General features: G+C 30.0%; 1 protein-coding gene across 1 annotated transcript; it reads right to left on the bottom strand.

Annotated features, from left to right (window-relative positions):
• Nucleotides 1-3,814: 3,814 nt before the first annotated feature.
• On the bottom strand, nt 3,815-11,742 carry LOC137821681 (serine/threonine-protein kinase CTR1). Its single transcript, XM_068626392.2, has 15 exons — nt 10,255-11,742; nt 9,688-9,986; nt 9,453-9,597; nt 9,124-9,239; nt 8,519-8,727; nt 7,348-7,845; nt 7,201-7,241; nt 6,942-7,010; nt 6,035-6,135; nt 5,853-5,937; nt 5,676-5,774; nt 5,528-5,596; nt 4,955-5,086; nt 4,629-4,723; nt 3,815-4,117 (listed from the first exon to the last, which is right to left on the bottom strand). The coding sequence occupies exons 1-15, from the start codon at nt 10,963-10,965 to the stop codon at nt 4,021-4,023; spliced, it is 2,766 nt and encodes a 921-aa protein (XP_068482493.1). The 5' UTR covers nt 10,966-11,742; the 3' UTR covers nt 3,815-4,020.
• Nucleotides 11,743-12,084: the final 342 nt, after the last annotated feature.

Below are 12,084 nucleotides of genomic sequence, written 5' to 3'. Positions count from 1 at the left end.
ACAACATTTTTTTTCTAATCAACTAGATGAAAATATGTTCAAAACTTCAACATTCATTTGTATACAATCTAACATCATCCATGCACTATTATTGATCTATAATGCCCTCATAAGGACCCAATAATCGGTCACAATGATGATCACGAAGACAAAGACCATAACAAAGATCCAGTCTACCTCCTCCCACATCAACAAAGCATAAACCTCAAAAGAAACCGAAAAGACAAATAAAAAATCTCCTTGTAACATATGTCATTTTATAAATAAATTATTTCCATCATGTAACAAATTTGAAATTCATTTTTTTTATTCTTTACTTTACTCTCTCTCTTTTTATTTTACATTGAAATTTATAATTTCATTATTTTTGCACTATCTTACAAAATAATCACACAAACACCACACACACATATATATAAATATAAATATAAATATAAATATAAATATAAATATAAATATAAATATAAATATAAATATAAATATAAATATAAATATAAATATAAATATAAATATAAATATAAATATAAATATAAATATAAATATAAATATAAATATAAATATAAATATAAATAAAAATAAAAATAAAAATAAAAATAAAAATAAAAATAAAAATATAAATATAAATATAAATATAAATATAAATATAAATATAAATATAAATATAAGTATAAGTATAAATATAAATATAAATATAAATATAAATATAAATATAAATATAAATATAAATATAAATATAAATATAAATATAAATATAAATATAAATATAAATATAAATATAAATATAAATATAAATATAAATATAAATATAAATATAAATATAAATATAAATATAAATATAAATATAAATATAAATATAAATATAAATATAAATATAAATATAAATATAAATATAAATATAAATATAAATATAAATATAAATATAAATATAAATATAAATATAAATATAAATATAAATATAAATATAAATATAAATATAAATATAAATATAAATATAAATATAAATATAAATATAAATATAAATATAAATATAAATATAAATATAAATATAAATATAAATATAAATATAAATATAAATATAAATATAAATATAAATATAAATATAAATATAAATATAAATATAAATATAAATATAAATATAAATATAAATATAAATATAAATATAAATATAAATATAAATATAAATATAAATATAAATATAAATATAAATATAAATATAAATATAAATATAAATATAAATATAAATATAAATATAAATATAAATATAAATATAAATATAAATATAAATATAAATATAAATATAAATATAAATATAAATATAAATATAAATATAAATATAAATATAAATATAAATATAAATATAAATATAAATATAAATATAAATATAAATATAAATATAAATATAAATATAAATATAAATATAAATATAAATATAAATATAAATATAAATATAAATATAAATATAAATATAAATATAAATATAAATATAAATATAAATATAAATATAAATATAAATATAAATATAAATATAAATATAAATATAAATATAAATATAAATATAAATATAAATATAAATATAAATATAAATATAAATATAAATATAAATATAAATATAAATATAAATATAAATATAAATATAAATATAAATATAAATATAAATATAAATATAAATATAAATATAAATATAAATATAAATATAAATATAAATAAATGCACACAAACTACACTACTTAATTTTCATTCTAACCATAATCACAAAATTTATTAATTTTCATATTTTTAACATATATTATTTTTATATTTATTGATTTTTAAAAAACCAACTACTATGTCTTAGTTTTGGTATTACTAATTTATTTATTGAATCACTTCATATTTTATTAATAACAAGATAATCTATTTTTACTTCTCAGAAAATATATTTTTATATAAACAGTCAATAACAAAATACAAAATAAAAAAATAAAAAATAAAAGTGAAAAAGCAAAATCGCGTGAAGGGTGCATAACTTCAGTACATGCATAAGCAGTTTCAATCTAGCACAACTTTACTTCAATTAACACATAATCAACCATGCACAAATTCAGCTTTCAATGCCACATAACCAAAGTAGGGAAAACCTAGCACTACTTTATTAAAAACTAGAAAAACATTAACATTACAAAAAGGTTATAACTAGACTACTTTATTATTATTTTTTTAAAAAAAGCTTCAAGGTTAGTATATTGTGCTACTTGACATCTCAGTTAGGCTGACACCTCAAGTAACAATCATTTGTCATCACATGAAAAAATATTATTAAAAAAAATAAAAATAAAATACAAAAATATGAAAGGACTATAACAAAATCCATATGTTAACAAAAACGATACATAGGTAGATTATACCTATTAATAAAGAATTTTAAGAACATATTAGATGAAAGTCTATTATACCAATAAAATGATTCTCTATGAATAAATCATAAATTAACCAATTATCAGCACACACATTCTCTCCACGAAAAATATGAATAACCTTAAACCTTATTTTTCCACAATAATTAATACAAGTATTCAATCAATTACGAAACAATGAACATTTGTAATAACTTTACTTCATCATTAACACTACTTCAATGCCATCCTAAACAAATGGTTAGAAATACTAAATTTAGTCATTTCACATAACATATTGCCTTTGACCTAATTATAATGCTTTTGAAAAAAAAAAACGCATCATCATTAAATCAACATGTCGTTAATACGTAGTCTTGTCTTATTTTAAATGAATATCACTATCACATGACTTTTAAATAGTTCACATTATATTTTCATATATTTTTATTTACATTTTACTTATTTATAAATTAAAGTATTTTTATTGTTAAGACATTGAGTCTTATCTAATTTTTTATTTATTTTACTTTAAGACTCCCATCATATTATATCAATTCATTATAAGTAGCTCATTTTAGAGTTTTTTAGTAAGATGTATCTTAAACATTTTTAAGACCCTTGCATTAAAATACTCTTAAAATTTATAAAATTTTAAAAAACTATATAATAAAGTGTGACAAAGAATAAATGATAAAATTAGCATATGATAATAATTAAACAGGGAAATCTCTAATTAAACCTAATTATAAACCACGGCGAACTTATTAATGTCTACATTTATCCTCTCTAATTTTACCGAACTTACCTTTTCTTTTCTTTTTTCTTACATAGTAACAATTTACTATTTGTTTATTCTTCCACCCATAACTTTTTATTTATTTAGAAAAGTTTGAAACGTATATTAACAACTCTATTTTGAGTCACTCAATTCAAAATATATTTTATTTTAAATAAAAATATATATTTTCAAATTACGTAATTAAAAAATTATCCTTTAAATTTTATAATCTAAAATACCTAAAAATTACTAAAAGTATATTTTAAACTATATAATTTTTAAAAAATTGAATTACCTAAAATATACTTTTAAATACCTAACCTTAAAGCATATACTGACAATTTGCATATATTTTCATAAAAATATAACTACAATATATTTTTAAATTATACACATTACATAATTAAAAAAACATATTTCAAATTATACAATCCAAACTATCTAAAATATTTTTAAAAAATTATACAATCTAAAAGTAAATTAGATAATTTAAAATCTTTTTTATACTTACAAAAACATAAATAATAAAATATTTTAAATTATACAATTCAAAATATTTAAAATACATTTTTAATTATATAATATGAAATTTCTAAATTACAATTATAATCTAAAATACATTTTTAAATTATGTAATGAAAGTATATTTTTAAATTTCAAATTTCACACTCCAAAATACATTTTCAAATTATATTACATAAAATATTTTCAACCACGTATTAAGATATTCCAGGTGCAGTATTGTTATGTCTCGACCCATTTTGGGGAGACCACGGCTCAAACAATAATTATAATTTTGTCAGGGTTACACTTGTTAGTTAACGTTTCCATAAAACGGGCAAGAAGTTTCAGTCACAAGAAATTTATCTATGTATCTCCCATGTTTATAGATTCTGCCGGAGATTTTACCAGCTTCTTTAGTGACTCAACTATGCTACCAAATGATGGCCGCTCACTAGGGTCACTGCCAAGTAAATAAAGCAAGCATCAGAAATAGCAGTAAACGTTTAGCAACATAGAAAAATCAGTTGTTAACAAAGCACAGACAACACGTGAATTATGCAGATTTTTCTGAATGGAGATCTCTAGTCTCCCTTTGAGAGCTGAAGTGAGAAATGCTGAAATGAATCTTTAACGTGTCAATAGTACTAATATCAAAGTATCACTTATCTAATCCATGCGTTTAGATTGATTTATCCTTCTGTCAATAACTAAATGGATAAGCATTTTTTTCAAAAAATTGATCAGAAAGATCCCACAGTCTAAAGCAATAGAAAAAAAAGTAATGGTGTTGAAAGTCTATTATATGTGCAAACCTTATCGTATATGTACAAGATGTGAATTTGAATTGGGATTAGTATCAAAAAGTTTATTGGATCACCCACCCAGATTCTGCTTGCATTATTCTAATAGAATTGGAACGAGTGGCACAAATATGTTCATAATTTACAAGCAATGGCATAGCTAAGACTTACTCGGCCCAACAAGATTCCATGAGGGAGGCCAATGCTTGGGAGATGTTTGTAGGGATAGCAAGCCTCCTGTTCTGGAAGGCAACAGCTCCAACCACCTGAGAGTTCACATGGTGAATGATCATTTTACAATCTATTAGTAAATTTAGGAGGTTTCATTAAGCAGTTGTTTGAAAAATGCAAGTTCGCATGTATACCTTTACATCTTATGTCCTTTTTAAATTAACAAATTCTTGTAAATGGTCCCTACTACTGTATAAATAAACACATAAGTAAAAAAATGGTTTCTAACATTTAAAATTTAGAGCATATATATTCATTGTGTTTACCTGGGCAGGACTAAGTCCACTCCATGGCTGTTTCATGGTCACAAGTTCCCACAGGATAACTCCAAAACTGTATACGTCAGATTTCTCATTGGAGGGTTCTCCACGAAGAAATTCTGGAGCCATCCACTCAGGCTAAAAATAAAATTAAGAGGTACACACTTATTGAGTTAGAGTGCTGTGAAGTTAAGGTTCAACCTGTGAAATATTAGAAGAATGACCCAAAACCCAAGTCTACAGACAAGAATGCAAGTCCATTGTTCACCAGCACACACCTCCCATCCGACTGAACCAAGCCAACAACAAAAGAATTGACACTCAAAAAACCAATCATCTATCAGCCCATGATTGTTTCATTGTTCCAGGTAGTAGGCAACAAGTTAGAAGTGGCAGTGAATTACATTCAGAAGTAGCTACAGCATTTCAAGTTTAGAACTCTTAATTTCAAACTCAAAAGTGCTACTCCAGAAGATGAGGAAAGAACTGGACTTTTACTCACAAGATAAATTGGAAGTTATAACAAGAAATTGATACGATTAAGTTTGCAGAATGAGAAACACGAGGAAGAATCTTAACTGTTCCAGCAACTGATTTGGATGGTATGCAAGTGTTTGCCTTAAATCTGGACAATCCAAAATCACAAACCTGAACATTAAATAAATCATCAACTTGCATAAAGTGGTTAAAATGTCATTATAAACTGCTAAATCAGTAGCATTCTTACCTTCACAGTCCAATTTTTGTCCACTAACAAGTTTGGGGATTTGAGATCCCAGTGCACAATTGGAGGTTTAAGACAGTGGAGATAATTGATTCCTCTAGCCTGCAATTAAACAAATGATATGTTATATACAAGATAACTATTTAGTACATATCAATAATAATATCTACTGCTACAAACCACATCCAAAGCCATCCGTAGCCTCCTCCTCTTATCCAGAATTTCACCAGATGCTGGTCTGTATAGCAAGCGGTATAAACTACCCCTGTCACAAAAAATGTATAGCAACAGTAAGGCAACCAATCCTTTATGCAAGAATGTGAAATCTTATGGTCAAGGATATAAGAAGTTGGTTTTCTTACCTGGGCAAATATTCTGTCACTATTGATAGATGGGGGCGTTTTGTAACAGACCCCATGAATAACACCACATTTGGATGGCGAACCCGTTTCATTATTGCAACCTAAAGCAATGTAATAACCACTTCAATCTAACTATCTTCTCTGCTTTACCACATTAATAGAAGAGGGTTTCATAGACCAAGTTCTACATCTTATTGTGGATAACTAGTATTGCATAAAAAATACTAGTATGTCAGTGCTACACTGTTCATTATGGTGCCCCACAAACTATGCTAACTTGAATAATTAGAGTTTATGACATGCAACAGTATTATACTAGTTGGAGAATTGTGGTGTCTGTAAATACCAGGAGATGATTTTACAAATTAAGATTCCGATAGACCTGAAAAGAGGTGTGTACATTTGAACTTAAAAGAGGAATACAGGTGGCCAGCCGGCCAGCACCCAATTGAAATGAAATGCTGCCATGCATGCACAAGTAGAAGACGTGTTTATATTTAGTTGTGCAAGAATCATAAATCGTGTATGCATAACAAAGGCCAGGCCTTAATATATGTAAATAATTTCACCCATCTAGATAGGGAAAAAACTAGAAACAAACATTCAAATAGGGAAACTGAATAAAACAAGATAAGCAATCACCAAAAAGAAAAGATATGGCCAATGCTAGTACAACACAAAAAAAAAACTTGTACTTTTAGGAAAGAGAGCTTTTTATGATATAGAATAGGACAAGTACACAAGGATAAGCCAAAATAATATGTTATTTTGATAATCATAATTGAATGCCGGCTTACAAGTATGCCTTGCCTCAAAAGTACCATATTTATACCATTTAAATAATACAATAAAAATCATAAGCAATGCAAAAATAGAGGCCTAATACATTTGTCTCATGAATACATACCTCTCTCAGAAACTCCTTCAACTGATCATCATGGAAATCCTGAACTGTTAAAACCTTGACTGCAACATCCTGCAATTTATAAAATAATATAATGTAATCGCTTCATTTTGGTGGACAAGTGTCCTTCATCCAATTGAAATCGGACAAAGAAAGAAAGTATATTGTATGAAGTAATTGGAAAACTACATTTATAAACTAAAATGAGATTGTCCTAGATAAAATTCAACACAATGAAAAAAAAGTTCACATTAACACGTACCGATCCATGCCATTCAGCACGGTACACTGTCCCAAATGAACCTGTAAAGTGAAAAAGGCAGCAGCATTTAGAGTCCTAATGGGGAAACAAGTTCAAATACCAAAGTTATGTGGATTCTATAAGAATAGGGGGAAGCAGAAAAAGTACCAGCACCAACACGCTCTTTAATTCGTAAATCCTCCCATGATATCTCAAGCCAGTCCATGGCAAGTGATGGTTCAAGATTTACATATCTTGGAATATTCCCTGCAGGTAAACAACCCTTGTTTTCAATTATATTGTCTACCTGTTTCAGTTCTGACTGGCTGGATGAACCAAGTATAGATCGCTTGAAACTACTTTTCACCACAGAACTTCCATTTACAATGATCTCATTGTTGGAAATTTCTTGTACTTGTACTACATCTTCGCTAACGCTTGGATATTCATGTAGTGATGCTTCGATGGCTGGATGAAGAGCTTTAGAATCATCTTCATGGATGGTAGGCAAAACCGAACTAAGAACTGCACATTCATCCTCATTCCCTTCGAATCCAGAAGGAATTGGAGATGGTTCTGTAACTTCACAGATTTGATCAACTGAAGCATAAATGGAACTTCTTGGCAAATCAGTTTCTTTAGCTTGTTGATCATTATTTCCGCAGCCTGCAGTCCAAATCATTAAATAATATGGCTAAGACCAACTATAAATTAGATTACTAGAAATCCTCTCTGCTCGTTATAAAATTTACCATTAACAAAACCGCAAAAGCACAAGTTACCCAGTTGTCCCCAAAGGTTTAAAATTAAAAATTTGAGTCTAACATGCTTCACAAGCTTGAGAAGAAGGCAAAAAGCTTAAAGCAACTTTAAAATATGAAGCATAAAAGAGAGAATCTGACAGAAGAGAAGTACGAAAAAAAGAAAAAACTATGGCTCAAACTTGATTTAGTGGCCTGAATAGCTCAACTCAAGGCAATATAATTACTTACTTTAGAAAGAGGAGTGATATTTGACACCCATCAAGTAAAATACATCTACTACACAATCTATAATATTAATATGTTTATTAGATTCTTTAATTTTTTAACTTAAAATACCAATATATATTATTAAAATAGTTGTTAGGGGGGTGTAATTTTTTTGGGTGAGTGTAAATATTAGAAAGTATACTAATTGGTACAAAAAGAAAAAGTGTGGAAATAATGAGACCATACTACAAATGAGTTTAAATAACATGCATCAAGTATACACTGATGGCTACACTAATTATTCCTAGTTGTTAAATACTAAAAGGAATTTGAAGATCAACTATCCAGATAGGTCAAACACAACATACCTGAATATGGAAGATTTTCAGGATTAACAGTTCTGTTATTGGAACCTACAGATTCAGAACTTGCTATGTCCTCCATATAAGGTGATTGTGATTCTTTTAAGTGACAAATTTGAAACGGGGAAGGCATTGAAGAAACATATGCTCCATTTATTGAGGAATCTGGTCCATGGACATTTCCTGGTTCCCCAACTAGGTCGACCACATACTCCCTGCAAATGAGAAAACATATCATGATACCTATGAGAGTAGGAAGTAGTGTCATATGCCTCTAATAAACAAACGTGTCGACAAGAAGTTGTCAGTTCTATGCCAAAGTTCTGATATGCAAGCAAAAAAGGTATATGTAATTATTCAAATTATGGTCAAGACAACCTGTTGAAAGATGCCTAAGGCCCTAGATAGAAATTACAGTGAACTCGAAATATAACAATGAAAATTTGGGGTTAAGAAGAAAAATGATTTAAACTACTGATGAAATCCCATGTAAATATGTTTATGCTTGACAGAAATTCACATTGTCATTACTATCAACCGATAACATTGTCATTACTATCAACGGATAAAAGACAGCAAAAATGAGCACCAAAGTCGAGTGTTGTACTAACCTTGAGAGCTGTCTGTCATCTTTAATTTTGACTAGACAAGAGGATCTATGATCTGCAACACAGTACTTGCAACCACGAGCTATACGACAGGGCAAACCTATGTAATCTGCCAATCTCTGCATTCAAAATCCAATTAACAGTGAATAACTAATCTGTAACAAGGTTATCAAGAAACATTAATACGTCCAACTAAGTCCAAAACAATCCCAGGCAACACTAATGCACCCTCTTCTCGCATCCAAAATGCTCAACAATATTGTCACTCAACTGAAATATTCTTCGATCATACCCTACAAAACAATAAATTCAGGAAAACATTAACTTTTCACCTTAAAAAGAATTGCCCGATGCCTACAAAGCCCAGTAGACAGGCTGCCAATGGGAAGCACAACACACTTGTGAAAATTCCTCAACTTCTTACTAACCAACTTCCAGCGCTTGTGAAGATCGCCTTGCTCCACCGGAAACATACCCCTTCAAACATTCAAACATCAGATTAATAAAAAGAAGAAAAAGTGACTTCACACTCCCTCGAAGAACAGATACACTCCATCTGATTCTTACCCCATACAAATGGCTACCAGTTTCCCTAGTTGTTCCACTAACACCAAGGTGTTCTCAGAAGCACAATACAACTCTTGCGCCTTATCTTGTAGCAGCTTCAAGCGAGAGTCCTCGCGTCTATCAACAAGCACCACCTCCATACAAGTTTCGCTGGGCTCAACCGCTTTTAGCGCCATCAAAGTAGGTATCCTTCTACCTTCTTCGACATCATTACACATCACCCAAAGATATGGATTCATCCCCAATATGTTATAAAACCCGTCAGATATCTTGTCCGTGTAAGATAAACATCCACTCACCTGAATCATAATAAAAATTAGACTTTAGATTTGAATATAATAAAATAAAACTTAGATCCAGTTTCTTAATCCCCTTAAAAGTTGTTCTCCGATTAAAATTAGAGTTTTACTTCAATAATCCACGTAAATGTTTACAAAGTGTAAATATGGTTCGCAAGGTAAAACTCTAATTCGAATTAGAAAATACTAAAAAAGAACATAAGAAACTTCATATAAGTTTTATCCAACGATGTTCTGTTTAATTTTAACAATGAAGTGAGTTTTGCACCCATAGGCGATAAGAAACGGATTCAGCATCCCAGGTTTCGGTTCCTGGAGTGAGAACAGGTTCAGTGACGAGGCTAGCCAAACAGTTGAGCCTCCTCGCTAACGTGAGTTGCAAGATGTAGCTCTCTTTCGACTTCTTGGCCAACTTCTCCGTGACCTGTTCTTCCTCCTCATCCTTGTGCCTCGGCGCAGCGATAGTAGTGAGTGTGCGAGACGACGACGTTTCCTCCTTAATGTCGCTGGAAAAATTGCAATCAAACGTCGTCCCCGAAAACAAGCTTCCAGCATAGCTGCTCCCGCTTGATAGCCTCGGCAGCGAAACCTGCCGGTCGAAGCTCTGGTCAACGGCAGCGTCCTTGACGGTGGTTTCGGGCTGAAGAAGTAGGTCGCCGTCGCAGTGGTGGCTGGAGTGGCTGACTTTGTTGTCGATCAGCCAATCGCAGAACGCAGCGATTTGCTTGTGTTTGGTCCGAAACTTGTCGCCGGCGGCGAACAGGTCGGAGACGGCGGAGTGCTCAGCGGAGGAGAGAACGACGTCGTTGTCTTTAATCAGAAGCGGTTTTTTCGGAGTGCCGCTTTCGACGCTCAACGTGTCATGTTTGATTGAGTTGACGATTTTCTTTTTCTCATGATCTAATAGCTGTTTGGTAGATTCATCCAACCCTCGCTCCGGGAATTGACGCGGGAAAATGTATGTGGTTCTGTGAGGCATTTTCGCTCACCACTTGTTTTCGCAGTCACGAAACTCTCGCACTTCACAGACACAGATATTGCAAGCACTCACGTGCGAGCCAACGGAATCACAAACCACTTTTACTTTCCGTCTTCGCCGTTTCGGTCCTCCTCCTCCTCCTTCTACAACCTCAACCTACCTCACTGTAAATTGTTCAACCGATTCCACTGCTAACCATGGATAATAATACAGTGTTATGGAAACATAAACTGCGTTCAACTCTTTCCGAATCTGAAAACCACGTTCGAAAAATGAAACCGCAATATCGAGCAACTGAAAGTTGCGGATTAAATGCACGATCGATTACGGTGGTTTCTGAACATAACTATGAATTCTTACGAGTGAAAAGAGAAGACGGTGATTTAAGCAGTGGGAGATTGAAGAAGAAAAAGACTAATGGAGAATGTGAGCTATGGTTGTGACTTTTGACGTTAGTTGTGGTTTTTGCTGTGCAAGAAACACTGAAGTTTGTAGCATGGAGTTGGAATGAGAGAGCGAAAAGGAAATAATATAAATCCGTATGCTAACAAACGCTGGGGTATGGGTGCGCACCATTGTTAGAAAAGTGACACGTAAAACTTATAACCAATCATAGAAAGACACGCAAGGGTAAAGATGCGCACTGCGCATGACATGTAGTTTAGTGCCTCTGCTGCTACGGGTTTCTGTGTAGTAGGAGCAGTTATAAAACTGGGGGAGTCATGCATTTTCTTCAGCCAATCAGCCTCCTCGAGATTGAGAGAAAATCATAAGTTTATTTAATTTTGACCCTCATATGCCTTTTAAAAATAAAATTAATTCGTTTTGACCCTATTTAATTAGTTCATACTTATTTTAGTTATTACATTTGCATGTATAATTAGATTTTATTATAAAATTTGTGACAGGAAAAAAAGTTATTTATTAAATTATATTTATATGGATAAGTGTTCTTTTACAAGTTTTAATAACTCGTTGCAGTCCTCTTATCCTAATCCGTAGATTAATAATGATTATTTCAACAATTATTGTTAATTTCTCACAGAAATTTAACTCGATTAGTTTTATGATAGATAAAATAGTCAAACTTTTTAATTTAAAAAGTTACCGTAAGTCTAA

Source organism: Phaseolus vulgaris, chromosome 9 (assembly GCF_051622355.1).
Source record: "Phaseolus vulgaris cultivar YP4 chromosome 9, ASM5162235v1, whole genome shotgun sequence".
In the NCBI taxonomy this organism is placed as follows: Eukaryota; Viridiplantae; Streptophyta; class Magnoliopsida; order Fabales; family Fabaceae; genus Phaseolus; species Phaseolus vulgaris.
Note: the sequence above shows the minus strand (reverse complement) of the source record. Positions and strands in the feature narration are given on the sequence as shown.